Source organism: Arvicola amphibius, chromosome 6 (assembly GCF_903992535.2).
Source record: "Arvicola amphibius chromosome 6, mArvAmp1.2, whole genome shotgun sequence".
Taxonomy (NCBI): Eukaryota; Metazoa; Chordata; class Mammalia; order Rodentia; family Cricetidae; genus Arvicola; species Arvicola amphibius.
In genome coordinates, this window is record NC_052052.2 from 128,776,284 (window position 1) to 128,800,969 (window position 24,686).

General features: G+C 42.5%; 1 protein-coding gene across 1 annotated transcript in view; it reads right to left on the minus strand.

Moving 5' to 3' along the window:
• The window catches only part of Cdkal1 (CDK5 regulatory subunit associated protein 1 like 1), a 511,294-nt gene that overhangs the window by 32,319 nt on the left and 454,289 nt on the right, over positions 1–24,686 (minus strand). Inside the window, 1 exon segment of the mRNA XM_038335499.1 lies at positions 16,889–16,916. Within this exon segment, the coding sequence (XP_038191427.1) occupies positions 16,889–16,916 (28 nt within the window).

Sequence of the window (24,686 nt, forward strand, 5' to 3'; positions counted from 1 at the left end):
TAAGGGGGGATGGGAGCAAAAGTGTCTTCTGGACACGCCAAGAATGCTGACCTCATGAACTCTTTGCGGGTGTAGCTGTCGGCACAAGACTGGCACAAGATCAGGCCACTTAGCATTCTAGCACAGAGCAGGGAGGGACTCCCAACTCCCATCTCTGAGGATAGCTGAATCCTTATGGGGAAGGGAGAGAGTTCATTTTCTTTAAGAGTTCAGTCCCTGGTAGGTCAACCACGTCCCAGCGGATAGCCTCCACCCATGAGCATATGGGCAGCAACAAACTGGACTCAGTGGGCAACTCAACAAGAGAAGACATAAAGCTGGGAGAGAGTGGGGAGCAGAGGTGGGTCTCTGAGGAGTAAGGGAAAGAATATGGGTGAATATAATAAAAGAAACTATGAAATTATCAAAGAAGTAATAAAATACATTTTAGGAAGCAACTAAACAATGGGCATGTTAGGCCTGTGTTTCCAAATTATGCAGCCATTTTTAATGAGCATAAGTTAAGTCAGCCAAATAGTGGTTAAAGAAATGTGACTATGCATCCTTTCCGATTGTCATTTCCAACTTTATTCCACTGTGAAATGTATCATTTAAAGGATCAATTACTTAAAAAACAAAACTCAACCTTGTCAGAAATGTCTGCTCCATCAAACCAGCTGTAAAAACCGCCTGGAATTGCTTGTGCTCTTGCTGCTTGGTAAATACACCCCACACTGGCAGGATAGTTTTTTACCCCCCAAGAAAGTCCTATTCTCATGTGTGGGGACTTGTCACTGTGCTCAGGCAGTTCTCATTTTAGGAACCATAAACACAGCTGCACCGAACAGACCACCTAACAATTAAAAAAAACAACCAGAGTAAACTCCCCACTCCCTCTTACACTGCCAATACCTAAGTGCACCCCAATGTGCCATCTAGCTTACCACCCCCATTCAAACGCAGTCCCCTTAGCCAAAGGCTGTGAGGTCTCTGAAGATTTTCCTTTTCTTTTTTTTTTTTTTTTAGAAGACTAATCTCACTCCCTGAAAAGCAATGCATGCTCCTGCAATACATCTCTTTAAAACAATCCAAATAGACGCCAAGGAAAGTTCCTCCAATTTCTACGATGAGCTTCCAGAGTTTCGTTTATTAAAAAAGACTGGTAAATAATAGGTTTCATGGGTGTTTATTCTTCTGGAGAAAGCTGGGATTTTACACACAGCTCACAGTGTGAGTTGCTTATGACTTAGGATAAGTAACCTGTCGATGGTTCTTAAGGTAATCTGCAATTATACTTCACTCTAGCGTTAACACGGTGAGAATGTTGAAGGTGTGTGCTATTTGCTGTTTTGATATGCTTGCTGCAATTTATTGTGGCCAGTTGTACCCACAACTGGGCTGTTCTATTTCATGTGGAGATAAAAACACTAACAGGTATATATACAGGTATATAATACAGGTATAAAGTACAACAAACAAACAAACAAACAAACAACAACAACAACAAAAAACTTTGTAGGTTTATGTAGGCAGCTGGGATTGTGATCAATCAGAGAACCATTTATAGATGAGCTTTTAACTGTCATTTGCCAAAGGGGCTCAGAACTGTAATGTGTGGAGATGGACAGTAGCAAACACCTTCCTCAGCCACGGACCTTGGGTCATTGCCGCAGATGATACTGAACAAAAGACAGTGGAAGAAAGCCGGACTCTGATGGGAACTGCTGCGATCCATCCCCACACTTGTAAAAGCCACAGTACAAACTACTAATGCTCTCCTTTGCGACTTCTATGAATGAAGAACAGACTGGTTATCAATCATAAACCATGAAGTCACCCTAGAAGCCGTAGAAGAAGCACTTGGCTTTGAGAACAATAAAGACCTTAAAGATTCGCCTCAGTGTATGAAAGCCTCATGTCTTCTTTATTTTTTAATTAATCTTTCAATGTGCTCTGGCACGGAGCTGTACCCTAGTCATCAAACCTCATTTTAGAAGAACCATTCGCTTTCTATGTTTTCTAATGTGATCCCTACCCAAGTCTTTAATTCCATTAAAGACTCATCATCTATCAGATGTCAGTGGCCAGCGTGATGTGTGCTATCATGGACTGCTTCTGCTAGCAGAGTGAGGAGACCCCTGACCCAGAGATAAAAACAGGGCATCTGGCAAGAGGGGTCAAGCCACAGGCCTCCTTAGACACACCAGATCACACCTCTTAGCTCCTTTGCTAGCAGCGGGGCTGTTCCATGAGAAGGGACCAGAGTTTATCTTCTACAGTGATAGAGCATGTACCAGGCTTAGCCAACAACCAATCCAAAAGGCCACTCAATCACAGCTACCTCCCTTCAGTGATAGCACTCACCAAACGGGGGTGGAGCAACCCACAAGAATGCAAGGTCAGGGTACTCCAGTGAAATGATTGAACACAATCCTGTAAGCAAGCATATAGGCACTGGAAAGACACGTTTTTACAAAACCCCTCCAGTGGCAGCACAACAGCACACTCCGCAGAACGAGTTCAGCCTCCACGGCAGATCTAGAGAATGTTCTCTAAGGATGGCTTCAGAAGAACCTTGACATTCCAGGAGAGGAATAAAGGCATGCCTGGAACACAGAAGGAACATGTGATCTAGCAGCACCCAAGGGAGAAAAAACAACAATAAAGAAACACAAAAAACCAAATAAACCCCATAATACCTAAGCTGAAAGCACATGGGAAGCCTATGGATGTGAGCAGGAGAGCAGAGCAGGGTACAGGGTGTCTGTCAGCAGATGCCTGTCAAGATGAAAGCGACCTGACTACGCTTTGGCCTTCACATCACCAAGGGAAGTTGGTAGAAGCCAGAGGAACTGAGAGGGAGAAATACAGCACTTAGACGACCTGGCACTTGGTTCCCAGAGCCGCATCAAGTGGCTTACAACTACCTACACCTCTAGTTCTTGTGAATCAGATGCCCCTGCTGGACTCATCAGAAACCCTGCATACACACGACCATGCACGCATGCGCACACAAATTAAAACAAACAAACAAAAATTACTTAAAGACTTTGCTCAACCAGTTTTATGTCATCTCTTACTGTAGATCTGCAGTGAGGAAGTGATGTGAGCACAGAGTTCGTAAGAATCTGGCAAAAGAGGTTGTGTAATCCAGGCTGTTTCTTTTCTCATAGTAAGCAAGCATATTGCAAAGTGCCTGAAATGACAGCCATTTTTTTCTGCACTTAAATTAATAACTTGATCCTTGGTGGCCACCATAGAGCACTCACAAGTCCTTCAAAGGGCTACCCACAACCTAAATCCTTAGGGAATTTAATTAAACCTCTTATAAAAAACTCAGCAGTTGGGTGGTGGTAGCACACACCTTTAATCCCAGCACTCAGGGGGTAGAGGCAGGAGGATCTCTCTGAGTCTGAGGCCAGCCTGGGTCTACAAAATGAGTTCCAGGATAGCTGGGACTGTTGTTACACAGAGAAATACTATCTCAAAAACCCAAAAGTAAAAAAAAAAAAAAAAAATCCAAAATTGAAGTAAAAACAACCTTCAGAAAGATGGCCTCTCTTGTCTTTCTTTTCTTGTTTTGTAGTATGTAATTTTACAGTTGGTTAAATAAAATGTTTATTTATTTAATGTGTGACCCCTTGGAGCTGAAAGCAGTTTCCCTCCTTAGTATTATGAGCCCCCAATTGGGTGTTTCTATGGCAAAACTCAGTTTCCCTTTACAAAGTTCTGCCAGGAAAATCCCTGATACTGTCTGGGAAGCAGGGATAATGTGGCCCACTTGCTTCTTAATTCAGTTCTTTGGACTTTCCAAAGTGGCTCCTGGTCTCAGTATCCAGTAAGTATACTCTGCAATTTATTAATCAAATGTCAGAGGAGAAAGCGATTTTCCCCCAGGATGTACAGAACCTCATTTAACCCATTTAAACCTAACTCTAAAAGGTCATTCTGTGAAAGATGAACTATAAAAAGTCCTGTAAAACTATCTGGGGACATTGTGCGGAGATTCTCACAAGAGCCTGAGGTGGGGGGGTCATGACAGTCAGTGTGATCCAGTGGTCCTGGGCTCCAGTCAGTGTGATCCAGTGGTCCTGGGCTCCAGTCAGTGTGATCCAGTGGTCCTGGTCTTGGAGAGCCCAGGGGAGAGGATGAATCTCAGTATTCTCAATCTCCCCCTGCCTACCCCCTCTTCTCATTTCTTGCAACTAAGGCAGAAAATAGAAAATAAAGGCAGTATTCCCTCAGAGAAAAACAGCAGCAACAACAACAAATGAACTTGGAGGATGCTTAGCTTAGTAGTCTTGGATTCGAGAGGGATCTCCTGAGACAGGGTCACCTGCACAGCACAACAGAGACCAAGAGAAAGAATCCTTTGAAGTGAGCCAGCTCTCCCTGCCTCCTGTTAAGAGATAACTAAAACTGAAAACTCAGTTTCGCAGACATCATTCTGCAGTGCCTGACTTCTCCTGAGCACAGAAACACAATAGAGGATCAACAGCAATGCTTTTCAAATTCAGTTTCTGTGCAGGCTTTGAGTCTGTTACATCACCAGAGGCTGTGACACAGGCTAAGATTTCCCAAGTGCTGAAGTTGAGAGGGAGGGTCAGGTCTAACCACCCTGCTGGAGAACATGCGTAAACACAGGCATGTTGAGAAAGCAGTGGTTTCCCACAGAATCTGGCTGCTGACTGCACGCTCCATCAGAACTACTCCATTTCCCGCCTTTCTTCTCAAACACTATGTAAAAATTTGGAGAGAAAAATGGAAAACAACTGCTAGAAGAAAGAAGTTATTACTCAAATTCAAGACTAAGTTGGGGTACTTTGGCTAATGTCTGTAATTCACTAAGAGAATCTAAATCCTCTTTATATCAGAAAAAGCAAAGGGGGGGGGGTCTCTAAACACATGTGAGGCTTTATCTGTGCACTGCATGTGAAGTGTTTCCTTTACTAATTTTTCCTTCTTTTTATATTTCTGTTACGGAGCAGGCTTTCTTTTGGGCTATCAACCCAATCATGACACAAAGATTTGTTATTAGTTATGAATGCTTGGCCTTATCTTATGTTTGTCCCACTAGCTCTTATAACTTAGTTTAACCTATTTTTTTCATCTACATTTTGCCTCAGGGCCTTTTGCTTTTCTTTCCTCCTGTATGTCCTGCTTTCCTGTTTCTCATGGCTGTCTGGTGGCTGTTTGGTTGGCTAAGGCTGTCTGTCTGTCTGGCCCCGGGCAGCTCTTTCTTCTTCTCTTCTCTCTCTTCTTCAGCCTAGGTTTCTCCTCCTCCTTAGTCTCTCTGCGGGCCAGCCCCACCTATCCCTCTACTGCCTAGCTATTGGCGGTTTAGCTTTTTGTTAGACCAATCAAGTGCCTTAGGCAAGCAAGGTGAAACAAGCCCAACACATCTTTACATAATGAAGCAAATACAGCATGAACAAATGTAACACACCTTTACATGATTAAAGTAATATTCCACAACACTGTTGCATTTAGAAAACCCAAGAAGTGGATTTTGAAAATAATGCCAATGTAACTTCTATTTTCAATTCTGGGTAATAAAAGTTTTAGTATTTCAATGTGACTGAAAAATGGAACAAAAAAATGCCACAGAACTCCACAAAGATCAGAGCTTATTTGGAAATTTTGTAAACATTTACATAAACACACATACACATGCCTATGAGGGTAACAAAGCTATAAAGTGTAAAGAAATGATCTTCTCTTGAAAGAATCTAACAAGTGCTGTTTCTGAGTTGGGCTTGGAGACAGACTCCTGAAATTCCCGTACTTGGATGGCAGAGGCCGGGGGCTTACCATAGGTTTGAGTCCATATGGTTATATACCGAGTTCCAGGCCAGCCTAGGCTACAATGTGAGACCCTATCTCAAAATCAGAACAAATTTTTTTCTATTCACACCTGTTTTAAAAAAGAATGGTGATTAAACCAGATGTGCTTATGATCATTTATATCATGGTCCTAACCAACTTGAATTTTATCTCTGTTTGCCCTACAAAATATTATGACATGCTACTTCTCTGGCTAAGGCTTTTTTTTAAAATTGTAGATAATACAATACAATTTTTCTACCTGACTGACTTCTGAATGCATGACTCTGGGAAATGTCAAATGTCTTTCATTAGCTCCAGTCAAATTAAGTTTAGTCCCCTCACCATCATCCTCCCCAAGATACCTGGAACATGTTAAACACAAGGCTGTGACCTTAAACTGTGGAATAATATTTCTGGTGTCTGTGCAGAAGCCTGCCCTTGCATATACCTTTAGACTAATTACTGTAGTGTGCTGTTGCCAGCTGAACCGCTGTAATTACACTTGGAGAAAAGCACGGTCTTGTTCTCTGCTAATGAAAATGATAACCTCTCCATTCGGACTCATCACTCACAACAGGCAGAGTGTGTGACGCTGGCTCTCCAGGTACCAGTGTTTCCCGACTGTTTATGCACACTTTGGTGTTCTCGCCTGGCAGGCCCCGGAACTAAAGAACCAGGCATATGTATACTAAAGAGAGTCAACAGTGATAATAGCAATAGCATTAAATTTTAATACCAGCTTTACTGCACAGTACCATTCTGTAATGTAGGAGGGACGCAGCTCAGGAATGTGGGGCAGAAAACATGCACTGAGCCTCTGTCCATCAGAACCCACAGAGCTGGCCTGTAGCTGCCTGGGCTACTTGAGGGCTCATAAGAGATGGTGACATTTATTTTTAAGGGAACTGTGTCTAATTATGAAACGATGATAAAATATTTTAGTTTTTTAAAGAGACATTATTCTCTGTGTGAAAAACACTGTTTAGCTATGCTTATTAACAGGGCTAATTTTATTCAACTCCTTTGAAGCAGAGTGTCTGTGCCTTTAAAGTCATCTATATTTGCATATAGATTAAATGCTATGACTCTCTCACTGGCTCTATTCCTTCGTTTTTTTCACCCAGAAATAACCTAAATATGAAGAAAGTCTGAATAGCAGGCCCTTCCAAAGTCCTTTCTCTTAAGATGATACAGGACACAGGAAACTACATTCCAGATACCTCAGGCTGACCAAAGCCACTGTGCCAGAGGCCTTAGTCCCTTTTCTTGCACTGGCTAGCTCACTTTCTTCTAGCCATGTGATCACCCCAGCCACAAAGGCAAATGCTAGTAATGTCTTCCCAGCTGGAGGCCAAACCTCACCCTTCATTCCAGAACTGTGTTCACCTACTGACAGAGAGCCCAAAGCAGTGGTACCTAGCTACTTGATAGCTGACCACATAAGACTGCTCCAAAGTAAGCTCTATACCTAGCCTGGCTAGACTTGGACCTGAAGATCTTTAGAGGCTTAACTACTTGCTTGGTATTGTAGAACATTTCAGGATACTTCCTAAAGAGTATTAGTGTGTGTGTGTGTGTGTGTGTGTGTGTGTGTGTGTGTGTGTGTGTGTGTGTGTGTCGGGGGATTGATTGTAGCATTGATGGAGAGCATGAGATCTATGATGTCAATAAACTCACACAAATCCTTCCTTATCACAGACTTGATACAAGTATTTCAGATCTATTTTCCCAGAATAGGATACGTTCCATCATGTCCAAGCAGTTTGGAAAAGGACTCAGAATTCATAACTAATTGAGTTGTTTGAGTAGATATTGGTAGTAAAATCTATACATGGTATCTTATTAATACGACTATGTTGACTCACATGAGATATGTAGATAGGGTTCCTTATGCCTTTTAAGATTTATTTTTGTTGTATTTTAATAATGTGTATTTGTGTGTAGGGGTGTAGGGGTAGGGAATATATGCATGTCTGTGTGGTTGCCTGTGGAGGCTGAAGGCATAAGATCACCCTGAATCTGGTGTTACAGGAGTTTCTGGATCATCTGACATGGGTGCTGGAAACTGAACCTGGCTCTTCTGGAAGAGCAGAGAGTGCTCTTAACCACTGAGCCATCTCTCCAGAACCCTGCCCACCAAAGCTCAATCCTAAAAACTTAACTCTTGAGCTACCTCCATCCTACTGACCTTTCCCAATATCCCTTTTGCCCATTACTTGATAAGTCTGAGCCAAATTTCATTGAAAAGCATCTCATAAAGAACAGAAATACATGACATACTTTGACTATATGTAATTTTATTTATAAATTATATATAAGAAAGATGAAAAAGAAGTAAGAAACTATAAGTGATTGAAAAATATATTTTTTACAAGGCATTTTAGCCACAAATATTATATGGCCATGAAATATCTTTATCTATTTACATTTTAATTAATTAAATTTTTGTATACATGTCTGTGGGAATGTGTGCTATGGTGCATTATGAACTGGTGGCAGTTGGTTCTCTCCTTCTGCCATGTGTAGTATTATAGAGTATCCAACTCAGATCACCAGGCTTTACCTACGGAACTATCTTGCCAGCTGTAAAATGCCAGTTTTCAGAAGTGAATGTGTAGGGCTTTCTCTTGTCTACATTTTCATTTTCCCCAGTTTCAGTGGCATTTAACCAACCTCAGTCTGAAAATATTCCTTGAAATTACACATTGCCTGAGTGGCATTGTGCTGTCTGGTAACCTCCTGGTGTGTCCCAATCAGGACACAATTATCCATTGTTCACAGTATGTACTGTTTGCCCATTGGTACCCACAGCACAACGAGAGATTGTGAGAGTGTGAGACCACTCAGCACGTAATATTTATAATGTCATACTGTTATAATTTTATTACCAGTTATTATTATTATTAATCTCTTACTGTGCCTCATTTATAAATTACATTTTATTATGGTAGCAATATAAAAACACAACTCTCCCTTCAAAGGGATAAAGATAACTTACTGTGGAGTCAATATGAGTGACCCCCTAAATTCCATGATCCAACTTAGTACTACTCTGATAAAGTCTAGTAATAGAAAGTAGAACATCATAATAGAAATAATAATAATAATTATTATTTCTATTAATAATAAAAATAATAATAAAAATAACAGTAATAGAAAGAAGAACATCATAAATCAAGGTACTTTTCAAATCCACTGATGGGTGTACCAGGTAGGTGGTTAAAAGCAAATTGGGAGGCTTCATATGCTATCCGAGGATATCCTCAGACTTTTGATTGGTGAGAACATGGATTCTGTTTCTAGATTTCAAAGGATTATTTAATGGTCACAAAGATGTTAGTCCACATGCATAGGAGGGTGACAAATGGCTAGTAAAGGCACCAGAGATCACCCAAGATAATTAGGCTCTAGATTTGAAACATGCCAAACTTTCCGTCACCACTGAAGTCCTCATCCAATAACCAACCTTGAAGGAGTTGACTGGAAGCTGTCATTCTCTCCAGGAACTTCCGTATACTAGGAAGATGGTGCACAGGCAAACCTCATGATATAGAGTCTGGTACACCCTGGGTTTCAAGGGTCCACAGGTGGATCTGACTGCATTGACTGCAGATACATTCAGGGGTCTACTAAATAAGCAACATGGCCATCAAGTTAAAAAGAAACACAAAGGTTTTCAGGACTTCTGACTTACTAGTTATGTAGGAGTTACAGCAAATGGCATTTACTCTTATGTAAGTACTATGTATTAGCTAGAGGCTCTCTGAAACTGTGAGAGGACAGTAAATGCTCCCTACAGAAGAACGGATTGCTGAAGGATCCATTCAACACAAGCACACTCAAATCAGAAGAAACCAGGCACTCAGACAAAGGAATAAACACCAGATACATAAATAGCCATTTCTCAACAAATGGTTACAATGAAGAGCTGAGAATGAATGAATTCTCAGCTTTATTTCAAGCTATGTGCACTCATAAGGCACAGATGTGTCCAGCCTTACTTTTGAGCCACTCCTAAACAGGCCATCTTCCTGGAAGACACTTGTGGAAATTTTGCTTCATTCATGACACAATAACTTAGAAAAATAAACACAAGAAGTCAGGGCAATCAGTGTTTGGGCGAGACGGAGTTTATGGACCCTGGTGATCTGTAGCCACTATCTGTCAACCTGCTACCATGCTCCACTCATTTGGAAATCCAGACCCAGAAGAGAAAACCAAGGCCCCTTAGAGAATGGAGCTTGGTCAAGGTCATGTCGCTCATAATAGTTAACCCATTAAATCAAACATAGGTTTTCCTCCTGACAGGTATACTAGTCAAGTGGTAAGGTGATTGATTACTCTAAACAGCCTATTTTCAATACAATGGACTCAACATAAAGCCACATGGCATAGGCAACAAATTCAAACTGAAATGTGCTGTGGAACACTGTGAGCCAAGTATGCACCAGTTCAAAACAAAAACCTCAATATGAGGCTGGGTTGTGGCTGTGTCCACAAAGTGCTGGCCTCCCATGCACTAGGGCCAGGGCTCCATTCCCAGTACCATTTGGGACATTGAGGCAGGAGAATCAAAAGTCTGATGTCATACTTGGCTACAGATACCTGAGACCTCTTTTTAAAACAAAAACTTAGTATGAATAAAATCATCATAAATTTGCACTAATTTTTAGATTGCTCTTCTGTTAACACATCACTGGGATACTGACTTAGACCATGCATGGAGGAACTCTATCTTCACCAGTTTCTTTCCACTTTTAATGTGCGGTACTGGGGATCCTCCTCCAGGAACTAGCTGGGAAGTGTAGTTCTCCTCCCTCAGCAAGGAAACTTCTCTTCGCAATAGACGGACATCATTATAGAAACCCACAATCAAACAAAATGCAGAGTTGTGGAGCCCAGTCCTAACAGATACATCTACAACACAACCCTGCACCTAAGGCTCAGGGATCACTGCAGAAGAGGGGCAGGAAGGCTGTAGGAGCCAGAACAGGAGATTACTGTGAGGCTGTCTTTCCTAGAAGTGTCAGAAGCTACACTTATTAAATCTCAACATGACTGCCCAAACATGAGATGCGCATGGATGGGTTATTCAATACTGTATGATCAACCCTGAAACTATATGCACACATGTAACGCTGTATAGACTGAGTAGGTTATAGTCATGAATTTAGAAATACACACACACACACACACACACACACCACATACCACCAACAATTAAAGAAAAAGAGGCCAGGAATTTGAAAGTGGAAGGGGGTACTTGGGAGGTTTCAAAGGGAGGAAAGAAAAGAGGGAATCGTGTAATTAAAATCTCAAAAAATATTTTTAAAATATGAGTACTGGGGGCCAGCCAAGATGTTCGAAGGATAAAGACCGTTGTCACCAACCATTAATCCTGACAACCTGAGTTTGAACATTAAGACCAATAGGGTGGAAGGAGAGAATTGACTCCCACAATTTTTTCTCTGATATTCACATATGGATCTCTCTCTCTCTCTCTCTCTCTCTCTCTCTCTCTCTCTCTCTCCCTCCCCTTCTCTGCCTGCCTGTCTCTCTTACACACACAGGATTTTTTTAAAATGTGGCTACCAAGTAATTTAAAGAAAATATGTGTTCACGCCGTGCTTCTCCTGTACACGCTGCTCTAGATGCTGTGTTGCTGGTGGAGAATTTCACAGGTCACACTATCCCCGAACTACTTGAAAAAGGACAATGCTGGTCATTTTTCAAAAGATGCTGTTTTTAAAATTCACCACAAATACTCTTAATTGTGGCAATCATGTAAATACAATGCTTCAGTCTTAGAGAAGAAGGCAGGCGTATCCGTAAGTTGTAAAGGCAGGCAAGCTAAATTGTCGGTTTGGGCCATCAAATTATTCTTGCTTCGATTTTATCCTCCCCCCTCCCCCGGGAATTACAGCTTCCCTAAAATCTTAGGGTGTAATCAACTTTGGACTTAAACAGAGATTTCAGGGAAATCCTGGCACCCAAGGAGAGATGATGCAAACTGCCCTCTCCTGTTCTTTAGGACGGAAAGAACAACCATGGCAACAACAATGGGGTGGGGGGCTTAAAAGGAAGCGGTCATTTTCAAATTAAATTTTTTTAAGTAAAAAAAATAAATGCCCGAAACACATACTGCCTTTGTTAAAATACATCTTTTATCATTCACCTTTCTACCAAAGAAGTCAGCACACACAGGAGTGATAAATAACAGCGTGGTGCGACACAGCCCACTATCTGCCAAGCATTTGCCAGTCAGGACTGAGGCCGAGGAAGCAGAAAGGATTAAGCCGAAATCAAAGACTGCCAAGCTCTAATGGTGTCTAATTAGCATAACAAAAGACGCAGCCACAATCTTTCAGCAGGGCCATACATCTCATTAAAGAAGACTGAATAGCAATTATTCTCTCCAGCTATCCCTCCTTTCCTGGCTTCTAGGCTCAGCTTCTGCGAGACCCTGAGACCGGAGTGGGAGAGCCTCCACTTTGTTGGCCAGGCACCCGGGATGCAGGAGGAAAACCCTGCTCACCAGGACCAGACACCTGCATCTGTCTTCTCTGCCGAGGAAATGGAACTCCTCAAGCACAGACAAGTCCTGCTACATAGCTCACAGAAACACAACACTGAGAAATGTTCACATTGACCTAAGAAGCCAGAACCCTAAACTAAATCTTATCCCCGCCTTAAAATGTCTGTATTAAAAGAAAAATCCGTCTGTGTGTTTCTCTTCACCCACGCTAGCTGTTCCCCTTTAATGCTACTTCCCCTATCTCAGACATAATGAAGCTAAATTGAAATTCTCCCAAATTCTACTGCAACCTGTAATTAGCTGGGCGCACGTGTGCGTGCACACATCATGGCTCCGTTTAGACCTCGTCTCCCTGCTTCCTTTGAATGACAGACGAGTGTGAAAATATATGAAATTCAACACAAGGAGACTGAGCTTGTGGTCAAGGGACTTATTTTGCACACATTTAAATCAAGAATAAACAAATAAGCAAACAAACCTATTCTAGAGTGACTGCTAAGAAAAACAAAGCCTCAAAGAACCTTAATATTTGTCTATTTTTGGGTAAGAATTGAGTTGGGAAAGCAAGAAAAAGGACACAGTCATTTAATTTGAGCAATTTTCAGTTTTGAGTACTACTTTTTGATCAGCAATGCCTTTTTCAAAAGGAAATTTGGTGTAATGGTTCTTTGATCCACCCCCCACCCCCCATAATGGCTTCAGCTGCCAAACACAATATTGCATTGTGGACCTAAGCCAAAACTAGCCAGGAATGTGGCCGCTCTAGGAAAACTGTTTATCATAGATGCAGACCGGAAGTCCTGCTAAAGTTCCCAGAATGACACAGGGAAAAGAAGCCAAGTGGATGGACTGGCTGGGAAACCCCACCAGGCCTATGCAGCTTGTCTGGGTTCCCCAAATTCCTGTAAGAAGACTGTACAGCAGGCACGGGGAGACCCTGGAACCCCTGAAACTGGACTGGAAGCTGGGCCATACATTTTAATGATCTAACGCTCTAGGAGGGACCTTCTTTATGTGGTGAAGGACTTGGAATTCAAAAGTTGTGTTAAAACACTAACCTGGTGGCCGAAAAGCCGTCCCTGATTTGTGGTCCTAACCAGCACTGGGCTCATCCATGCTACCTCTTACGTACTCTATGCTCAGGTAAATGGAGTGAGATGACGGGTCCTGCCACACTAAAGGATCCTGAAAGTCAGACCTTTTCTTTTGCCTAGGGATTGGTCTGACACTCTTCAGGGAGACTGCTTGGGGTCAGCATATAATGGCTGCTTTTTGAAGGGCTTCCCTGGCCGCCACCCATCATTCCTTTCATCTCATTCCGACCCTTAATGAAGCTCCTCTCTAGGCTCTGGACGGAAGTCTCCATCCCTGTAAGTTCCGACCTTGTGAGCTCTCCATATGTCACCTTGTTTCTATCCAATGCTCTTCCTCCCACCCGGAGGCCAATCTCATTCTAATAAATTTCACCGAAGGGAATGTCCAGTGCCAGCCTGCCGTGCTTTACTTCTTATGACAAGCTGCTTTTCACCTTTCACCTTGGGGGCAGAGCAGGATGTTTTTTTCTGTTTCTTTTTTAACTTTCTTTTAAATTATTCTTTGTGTCTTTCACACCATGCATCTCAATCCCATTCATTTGTATCCACTTCTGTCCTTGCAGCCCCCCCCCCCCAATAAAATTTAAGAGGAAAATAAAAGAAAGAAAAGGGGGGGGGGGTAAAAATCTCTTCAAGGAAGCTGGCGTGTGACACAGTAACACAGTAAGCCCCTTTGTCCACATATCTTTACTTGGAAGTGTTCATTGCTGAGAGTCATTGGTCTGGTTTGAGGCCTCTGGTTTCTGCTACACTATTGATGCTGGGCTTTCACCAGAAGTGCTCATGGATATCCTGCTGTTGGCCTGTGTTGTAGAGATCCTGCAGCTTTGGGTCTACAGAACCAGTCCCTTCACATGCTCCAGTAGAGCAGAAATGGGATGGATGTTGGGGTGGGCCAATCCATAACCCGGCTTCTGGGCCCGGGTATTTTCAGCCCCAGCTTTCCTTTGTCTTTACCACTCGGATGAGCTCCAGCACAGCCCAGGTGAGTTCACCCTTTGCAGGGACGAGCAAGGGGCGGGGCCAGTTCTCCTGCTTTCCAGTCCTGGGGTGGATCTCCCAGACCAAGGCCTTCAATGTCAGCTCTACAAGGCTGCTTACACAGCACTCTCGGTGCTGCAGCAGGCGAGAGGCAGGGCTAGCTCTCCCACGTGCCTTAGGTGTCAATGGATGGTGGAGGGGTGGGGGCATCTCTCTCTCCCACCCATGCTGTCACATGACAGGTAAGAAATGGGGGCAGCTTTCCCATGCTCACAGTATCAGGGCTGGCTTGGCAACACCTCTGCCAATGGGTTGGCTCATTGTGCTGCCCACGGGAGGTACAGGGCCTGCTCTTCTGAGGAGAACAGGGCTTTTTGATTCTGCCACTGACTCTGAGTCCTGTTTCAGAAATCAATAGTATTATACAAATATATTATTTACATGTTGATTTAAAGTTTTGGCTCAAATACACAATAACATATTATGAGCTGTGAGTGGAACGACAGAACCTGAGGGGCTACAGAGGGGAAATCCTTTTACTGTGGGGTCTGTCTAGGAGCTAGAAACCTGACTACCAGTGATAAAATAGAAATGGCCTACAGGAGCTGTGCATATATTCCCAAAGATTTCTCAAAGGAGGATGCTAGAGACAATTTCTGTTTCCTTGTCGCCAGCATGTTTGTAGCCCTCTCTTATTTCAGGCAACATGTAGCAACAGAATTGGAGAGACAACAGAATTGGTCCCACGTGTTGCCTAGGAACCCATTTGGGTTCTTAGTCTCATTAATAAAAGAATTTAAGAACAGATTTAGAAGAAAATTCAAGGATAATTTTTTTTATCAGGATTTAAAAGAAAATACTTCTAGGTACAGAAGCTGTAAGTATTGGTGGCTGCCTAGAGGAGAAAGATGTCAAGAAGGGAGAGAGAAAGCTATGACCTTTGTAAGTAGTCAGATAGGGAACAAGCAACCATAGTGGAAAGAGCAGGGCTTCAGAGAAAGAATAAAAAAAGACCAAAAGGACTAGAGAAAGCATATTTAGGCTTTAGCCAGCACTAGGAAGGAAGGAAGGAAGGAAGGAAGGAAGGAAGGAAGGAAGGAAGGAAGGAAGGAAGGAAGGAAGAAGGAAAGGAAGGAACGAGGGAGAGAGGGAGGGAGGGAAGGAAGGAAGGAAGAAGAGAAAAAGTTGGCATTCTGCGTCAGGACTCAGAAAGGTGGAGAGACCTAACAGCATTCACGATGTCGCTGCAGTGACATCACAAAGAGAAGGATTCTGAGAAGGCACAGTACCTGATCTTAGCAAAGGGATGATTATTCCTCCCATCTCTTTAGCATGGCTAAAGGTGAATCAGCCTTTTTGCGGCAGTCCCTTCACCAGGTGATGGACTGGCCCAACTTGATTAACCCCAGTGGGAGAAGATGGCGTGTCTCCTCCCAGATGTAGACTCCATCTTTTTGCCTTGAGGGAAATAGCTTTCCCTTAATTGACCCCCCCCCCATTGCCAATAGAATAAAAAGACAATGAACGAATGAACAGAAGTAACTTTTACTTTCTAAACTATATTATTAGAATAATTATGTACCACAAGTCTTGAGTTGTTTTCACATTAATAGTTTGACATGGGATGGAGGATAGGTTCTGCTGCCTCTAGGTAGCATCACAATGGTAGACTTTATGCAAGTGAAATAAAGAACTTCACAAAAACAGAGAACCTCAAAAAGTTATGTAAGTATTTAACCAAATTCCACCTTTTCATGACCCTTTCACTTACTATGCAAAGGCTGCGCTGTGGGCACAAACATTCACAGAAGTATTCTCTGTCTGTCTGTTGCTCAGGTTCTTATTTTGACATGAGGTCTCATGAACCCAATTTGGCCTTAATCTTGCTGTGTAGCCAAGGAAGGCTGCCTTAACCTCCCAAGTGATGGAATTACAGGTATGCTACACACTACCATGCCAAATATAACATATTTATGGTGTCTATGTTATTGCTGGGTATCTTTAAGAAAGGAATCATGAGGTTGTTCTAAGTAGATAACTGCCTAGGGGTTCTTTCCATTTCCTGCTTCAGAATTGGAGGAAGTTTAAGAGAGCAACATGGGAGGGGTAATGTGTGATTAGGGAGATGGCGCAGTGGGTAAAGTAAGGACCTGAGTTAAGATCCCAACACCCATGCAGAAAGCCAGGTGGCACAAACTTGTAAGTCTAGTGCTAGGGTTAGCAGAGACAGAAGGCTCCCTACTGGCCAGCCAGTTCAGCCAATCATTGCACTTCAGTGAGACACTCTGATTCAAAACTTAAGGTGGAGAGCAAATGAGAAAGAGCTGGGCCTGAAAAAGTGCACACACAGGCGTCCACCCGCACACACAGGTGCAAAGCATACTCATGCATAAAATAACATGGGTGACTGGGGATATAGCTAAGTTGGTAAAGTAGCTGATTAGTATGCATGGGAAACTGAGTCAATACCCACTATCCCATGAAACTGGTTATGGCACATGCTTGCAATTCAACCACTTGGGGGGAATGACAGAAAGATCAGCAGTTCAGGGCCATCTTCAACTATAGAGCAAGTTTGAGACCAATCTGGACTCCATGAGACCCTGGATTTTGTTTGCTTACTTATTTTCAGCATGATCTGGATTACTTCTTAACATGCTAACGGAGTGGAGGGTTCCAGGAAAGAAGAGGCTCCCCGATGTGAACGAGGGTGTACCGTTAACATGATCTGGATTACTTCTTAACATGCTAACGGAGTGGAGGGTTCCAGGAAAGAAGAGGCTCCCCGATGTGAACGAGGGTGTAGGCCAGCATCCCTGGTAGGCGCACGATGTCCCTACTGCGGAACCAGCCAGTAAAGCCTAGAGAAGGCCCCAAAGTGAAGTTATGTGACTCGAAAGACTGCCAAAAAGTAAGACAAAATATATTTAATGGGGAGCAGAAAGGAGAGTATTTACAATACTGATGAATCTATAATTCCCTTTAAAGGACTTACTGGAAAACTGAATTGTCCTGGGAAAGAAAAATAAAATCCCACAAGCAGCTTCCTGTCATTTCTAAAACATGATCCAGTGCCTGCCTGAAAGAGTTAAAGCTGTGTGTGCAATATAAATATTTATTATTCTTCTTTCAAAAGGATAAGAAAAATTTCCTCTGCATGCATGAATTTCAGATGGCCGAGCAAACATGCAGATACGGCCAGGGCCCGTCATCTTAATGAGGATATGGTAATGATAATGATTTTTTTCTCCCAGCCTGCTTATATGTGATCAAAACCTAGCGGTTTTGATTTTATTCTAAGCCATGCACAGGCCCAGGAATGGCTAATGCTCTTAGAAGCATATGGATGGGGTGACAGGAATACCAGCAAGGGCTTAAAGTGGGCCCAGGGTGAAAGATTCATTAAAAGTGATAAATAGGGGAGGACTTGTCTAATGCTTGCTATTGCATATTCAATCTAGCACGTCAGTGACGATGCATTTTAACTGTCTTTATTTTTAAGAGTGCTTCCAGGTTTTAATTACAGATTAAACAGTTATTTGCAAATGAGCACTTCTTCATTAACAAACCAAAATCATAATAATAAACAGTTCTCTGTTCCTAAACAGCACATCTGGCAGCATGAAGTTTAAGAGCAGTGCACACAATGGTCCCAAGTTAGGAAAAATAGCCTATACAATGTCTGCAAGCTGATTACTCCACCATCTCACACTGATGTGTGCATGTGGGAACTGTTCTTCCCTTTCATCACATGGGTCTCTTGCTAGAATAAACTCAGGTTGTCAGGCTTGGCAGCAAGCACTTTTACCTTCTGAGCCCTCTCACTGGCCCTATCGTGAACATTTTTGAGAAAGAAGTGACAAAGATAAAAGTGTACAACTAGCTACCTTCTTTTTCCATTTGTCTAGCTTTTGAATTAAGGCCCCCATTATAACAGCTCCTGAATGATGGAAGCAGCTTTTAGTGGGTATATGACCCTATGTCTGAAGGCATACCCTCAAACAATATTCTGAAAAGCCACTAACTGGACTCTAATCATCAGTGATATATTTTCCCCAGAGGGTTGACTTCTGTGATTTACAGTGAGAAAAAAAGCCCATCTTTCTGTTAGCACCTGTAATAGGGAGAGTCTACAATAACAACCTTATTTGTGGACCTCTTTAGTTACCAGTTTCACATCCCCCTTTGCTATTTCCAACGCACAGAAACAGAGACTCTAAGCATCTTTGCTGAAGGCTACTCTGAGAGACACCCTGCCCAGGCACTCAGTTCACTGCAGGTGGTTTTGGCAGCGCCCAATACTGCAGTCTCTTTTCTGCTACTTATGTATGTATGTGTCTAGAGCAACATGGAGAACAGAGAAAAGAAAGACACTAAAATAATAAATGATGGGAAATGAAAGAAGTTCAGTATCATTCCCTAATTAGCAGAGTAGAATGGAAAAATAATTAAAACAGCTTATTAAAGAGCTACATGTAGTTCTGTATTTTGAATTAATTTATAGTATCAAGTAGAGATCTGCGAATGTCAAAATGAGACTAGGAAAACGGTTTCAGTGAGATCTCTTTCTTATGCTGTTCTTCTATCACAGAGAACCCGAGACTGCCTACCTCATTTAAAAAAATATTCCTCATTGTTCTGGACACTGGAGAGTCTAAAATCCATAGGAGAGGCTACACCGCTGCAGAGGGTGGAAAGGCAGAGAGACCACAGCTCCGTGTGAACGTTAAACAGCACTCACGGGCTTATGGTTTGGGGAGGCTAAGGAAGCATGAGGATGTTGGGACCAGGTGGAGGAGGCGGGGCCCAGCCAGAGGAGGCGGGTTCTGGGCAGTATGCTACAGTGGTTGACAAGCTCACTCCATTTCTAACCTATTCTCTCCAACTGTCTGCCAAGATGTAAGCCAACAGTCTCATGTTCCTGCTGCCATGCCTTCCCTGCCACGATGTACTTCCTAACCAGCATATCCTCCGTCCAGGCCTGAGAGAAAAGATGACAGCTATAATGGCAAACAAGTGTTCTGCATGACCCAGGCAGTTCCCACCTGTGGTAGTTTGAAGAGGAATGGCCCCCATGGACTCATGTGTTTGAATGCTTGGCCCATAAGGAGTCACACCATTGGGAGGTGTAGCCTTACTGGAGTAGGTGTGCCCTTGTTGGAGGAAATGTGTCACTGTGGGGGTAGGGAGATTTGAGGACTCATATGCTCAAGCCACATCCAGTTGGGATACAGACTTCTGCTGCCTGGGATCAAGGTGTAGAACTCTTAGCCCCTTCTACAACAAACACACCATGTCTGCCTGCACACCATATGCTTCCTGCCATGATGATAGGGACTAAACATCTGAACTGTAAGTCACGCCAATTAAATGTTTTCCTTTATAAGAGTTGCCGTGGTTATGGTGTCTCTTCAAAGCAATAGGAACCCTAAAAGACATCACCATCCTGAGAAATACGCCAGTGAAATCATGTTGTCTTGTTTAGTGCTTCAGACCTGTGGCAGGCTGTAGCCATTCCCAGTACTGCTTATTTAGATAGGAAGATAATTCTGGTATTACAGAGTCAACATGGGACTGCACCAGGGTGGGGCTAGGTGCAAGCCCTGCTGGGCTGGGCTAGTCCTTTTGGGCTCTCACATCAAATGTATGCAGAACCAGCTCCATTAGTGAGGTTGCAGGAAGAGGCGGCGGGGGGGGTGGGCAGGGGAGAGGAGATTGACTTACTGTGTAGTTTTGGCTGACCTAGAACTCACTATGTAGACCAAACTGGCCTTAAACTCCTGTCTCTGCCTCCTGAGTGTCGCGATTAAAAGCATGTAGCACTAGGCCCAGCTAGTGTCTTCTTTTAAAAGACTAGCAGTTGCTGCTGGACAAAGGCAGGTTGTTGGTTTATGACACTTAATTTTAACTAAAAGGCTGACTGGTCATAGCTACTGGGATAATGATGTCACTGTTGTAACTGGAATGGTACCTTTTCAGTTTTTTAAAGACAACAACCAAAACCCTCAAACTCTGGTTTTAATACTATTAATGTGTATAAAAGGATTATTTTCCATATATGTTATATTTGCATGTAGAAAAATCTCCAGGACCAAGATTGGAAAGAGGCTCATGGTCAAGAGCACCCACTGTTCTTTCGGCGGAGAAGCTTCATGCCAGTGCCTGTCATAGCTACAACTGTCTTTAATTCTAGCCCCAGGGAATCTGATGCCCTCTTCTGGTCTTTGAGCATATACATACACATATGTACATGAGTGTACACACATACAGAGACACACATAAATAAATAATAAAATAAAAATCTTTAAAAAACCCCCACAGACCAAAGCTTATACCTCGAGTAGTGAAGCACAATTAAATAAAACACGATTAATAAAAACTCAGGGTCAGAAATTGGGGTTCAACCTGAAGATGCCTTGACCTCAGTCCAAAAATGGTGATCCTGCCTCCAGGAATCTCAGAAGGAGACTGTGTGTCTGAGAGCTGTGTTTCCTCCCATTTTATAATCCTCTCTAGGGCCGGGATTAAAGGCATGAACCACTGTCATTAAAGGCATGTACCGTCCAGTTTCTATGGAAACTAGTGTGGCTACTGGGATTAAAGTTGTGTGTCACTATGGCTACTGAGATTAAAGGTGTGTGTTATCATAATCTGTTCTGTAAGGCTAACTAGTGGGACTGTTTTACTCTTATATCTTCAGGCAGTCTTTACTTACTAAAATACAATTGAGTGCCACTACAAAGTGGTTCTCTCTTACTGTGTGCTTTTCAGTGAAATTGTTAGCACATTCCATCAAAAGGTACATGTCAAGAAAGACTTCTCACTGGATGTTTTCATTTAACATATAACAACAGTACATGTTTTACTAATAAAGTCAAATTTGGTACTTCAACACCATTTCGACCTGGAGGCCCAAAGGCACTGAGTCCCACAGCCCTGGTCCCATGCTTGGTGACAACTACATTCACCCTCTCACTCTATAGTCTGGCTCTAGAGTCTTACCATGCTGTGCTACATCCTCAAATTTAAAGTCAAGTTAAGGTTATAAAGACACATTGCAAATACGTAATTAATCCTGGGAATCTGATCACTACAGATAGCTGGTGAAGACTTAAAATGGTTTTTTATTATTAGATGACCTTTCCTAAACCAATATGAAATATTCATGTTAAGAGATAAATATCAAGCGACACCTTGATAGTCACCAAGGGATCAAAGCCACAGCATGGCTAAGATGGTGACTTTTATGCTCATGCACTTATTAGTAATTTAAATCTGCCTAGTCTCAAATGGTGGAGAAGCTGGTATACAACAAAAAGCACCCATACCATGCAGCCTTTGAAAATGGTAATAAAAGAAATCTGTAGAGGGAAAGCAGAAGCTATCTGTACTATTAGGCCTAAACTTAAGCTAGGCCCATGTAAGCTGATCATAGCATGTGCTCAGAGCTTCACGCTGCTGAAGAAAAAGAACCCCAAAGTCACCTCGAAGGGCTTCAGCCTTTTAACAAGGACATGAAAAGCAGATGAGTGAGAAAAATTGATTTATAATTCTAAATAATTTAGTCAGGTGATGAGACAGTCAGCAAACCTCTTCTATCATCTTTGCCTCGGTAAGCATTTTGCATGAAGAGCTGCCCAAGACATGTCAAAACAGAACCCTAAAATATACTGCTATGTCTAAGTGTTTCTGGCTGGTAACAGCACTGCAGCTGCCATCTCAAGGGGCCATCATTAATGGTCAACTGGATTAACACCCTCCTAATGGGAGTCTCTGTTCTAGTTTATGTCTCTCTGATCTGTTTTCCATAATCCATCCAGGAAGATATTTTAAAAACTCAAGTCTGGTCATGTCGTGCTTCTACTTAAAGTCCCACAATGGCTCCCCATGCTCACAGGAGAAAGTCCAACACCTTCTGTTGCCACAGAGCCCCTCATTTAGTTTCCATGAGTGCACATGAGGTCAGATAATGAAGACATTATAATATATTTAACCACTTTCCTATTAAAGACACCTGGCTTGCTGCCAGTTTTGTTGCTATTAGCAACAAGAACACACGCCTCTCTGGGTTTGTGGGGGAGCATTTATCTAGATGGGGAGCTATCGGGAGGAAAGACTATTTCAGTGTACCATTGTCATATTTACAGTTAAGCTGCTTTCTAAAGAGGCTGGGTCGACTGATACTTTCCTGGAGAGTTTATGGTGCTTTATTTTCTACATCCAACAGTATATATTACCAGCTTCACAACCCCCCTACAGCCACGATCTATGCTGACATAAAAGGTCAAGTATTTGTTGTAATTTTTATGCATTTTGACTTTGCCCATTTTTCTGCTGAGTGATAATGACTGAATTCCTAATTTGTTGCTTATCTCTAACTATATTCTGTTACTTATTATATAAATCTTTACTATTTTATTCTAAAATTTACCAAAAGCCTTGTTGGATTTTGATTGAGACTATAGCAAATCTATTGCATTGTGTGGGAGAGTTGATATCATATTACACCTCTGTCTTGTAGTACAGCAGGTATGCCCAAATGAAATTAGCTTGTGCCTTGGGCAGAAAAGAACATATTTAATATCTGTTTTGGTAAAGGAGGATATTTAAAATAGGACAAAAGGAAAGAAGGGATAGAGAAAAAGAGATAAGGATAGAGAAGGTGTGGGGAGAGAGAATATACGGACAGTGACCTCTCTTTCTTTGAAGATTAATATTTTACTTGAAAGAAAATTGAAAAAAGTCTGTGATTTACATGGTCTGTTGTTGTAAATATTACTTTAACTATGTAAAGGTATGTTATATTTGTTTATGCTGCATTTGTTCAATTATGTAAAGATGTGCTGCTGATTTACGTTGCCTGCTTAAGGCACCTGATTGGTCTAATAAAAAGCTAAACAGCCAATAGCTAGGCAGTAAAGAATAGATGGGGCTGGTGGGCAGAAAGAATAAATAGTAAGAGGAATCTAGGCTCCAAAAGAGAGGAGGGAGCAAAATGAGGGAGAAAAGTAGGGAGGGCGATACTAGGGGCCAGCTGGTCAGGCAGCTGCCAGATGGTCAGACATGGAGTAGGACATATAGAATGAAAGAAAGGTCAAAGGTCCTGAGGCAAAAGAGATGAAGAGAAAGAGGTTATATTAAGTTATAAGAGCTAGTGGGACAGGCAGAAGATAAGGCTGAGCATTCATAACTAATCAGTTTGTCATAATTTGGGGACTGGTGGCCCTAAAGAAAGCCTGCTATAGTCTGAGTACCACAGGATGTTAGAAATTATTTTTACACTTCTTTGAGACTATACACTAACTTTTAAAATATTCCTTTTAGGCCTGAAAAACAGATGGTGTGCTTTTATTTTGATACCATCCCTTCTAACTTTTCTACATGGAGGTGTACCGCATGATGATATGGAAGACCACAGTTCTGAACTCAAGGAACTAACTGCACACAAAACTTGTCCTCCGTGTGGCCATGTCAGTTAGATTTTTTTTTTTTTTTTTTTTTTTTTTTTTTTTTTTTTTTTTTTTTTTTTTTGGTTTTTCGAGACAGGGTTTCCCTGTAGTTTCTAGAGCCTGTCCTGGAGCTAGCTCTTGTAGACCAGGCTGGCCTCGAACTCAGAGATCCGCCTGCCTCTGCCTCCCGAGTGCTGGGATTAAAGGCGTGCGCCACCACCGCCCGGCGTCAGTTAGATTTTTAAAGGTGATTCCACTAAAAAACCAAAATCTATCTCTGTAGCTTACATATACTGCCTGAGAATACCTGCCAAGTGAGTCACTTTTCCGGGCGTCCTTTCTAGGACCCTGGTGGTGGTTGGACTGAGTGTGGCCCTCTAGGGCTCATATATCTCAGTGTTTGGTTTCCAGCTAGCAGACTGCGAAAGTGGCAGGAGGACTGCTCTCGTTGGGAGACTTGTGTCACTGGGGTGGGCTCTGAGGTTTAAAGTTCATGCCAGGCCCAGTCTTCCTCCCTCTGCCTGCTGCCTGTGGCTCAGATGGAAACCAGCCACTGCTGCAGTGCCATGCCTGCCTACCTGCCGCCACGCTTCCCACCATGATGGCCATGGACCCAGCCTCTGCAACTGTAAGCAAGCTCCCAATTAAACGCTTTCTTTTCTAAGTTGCCTTGGTCATGGGGTCTCCTCACAGTAGTACAACAGTAACTAAGACAAGTCTCAAAACGATCCCAGATCCCTTCTCAATATAATCTCAGATTCCTCTCCTGGGCAGCAGGGATGAACTCACCACAGCTCTGGTCATTCAGACATGGGTCTCACC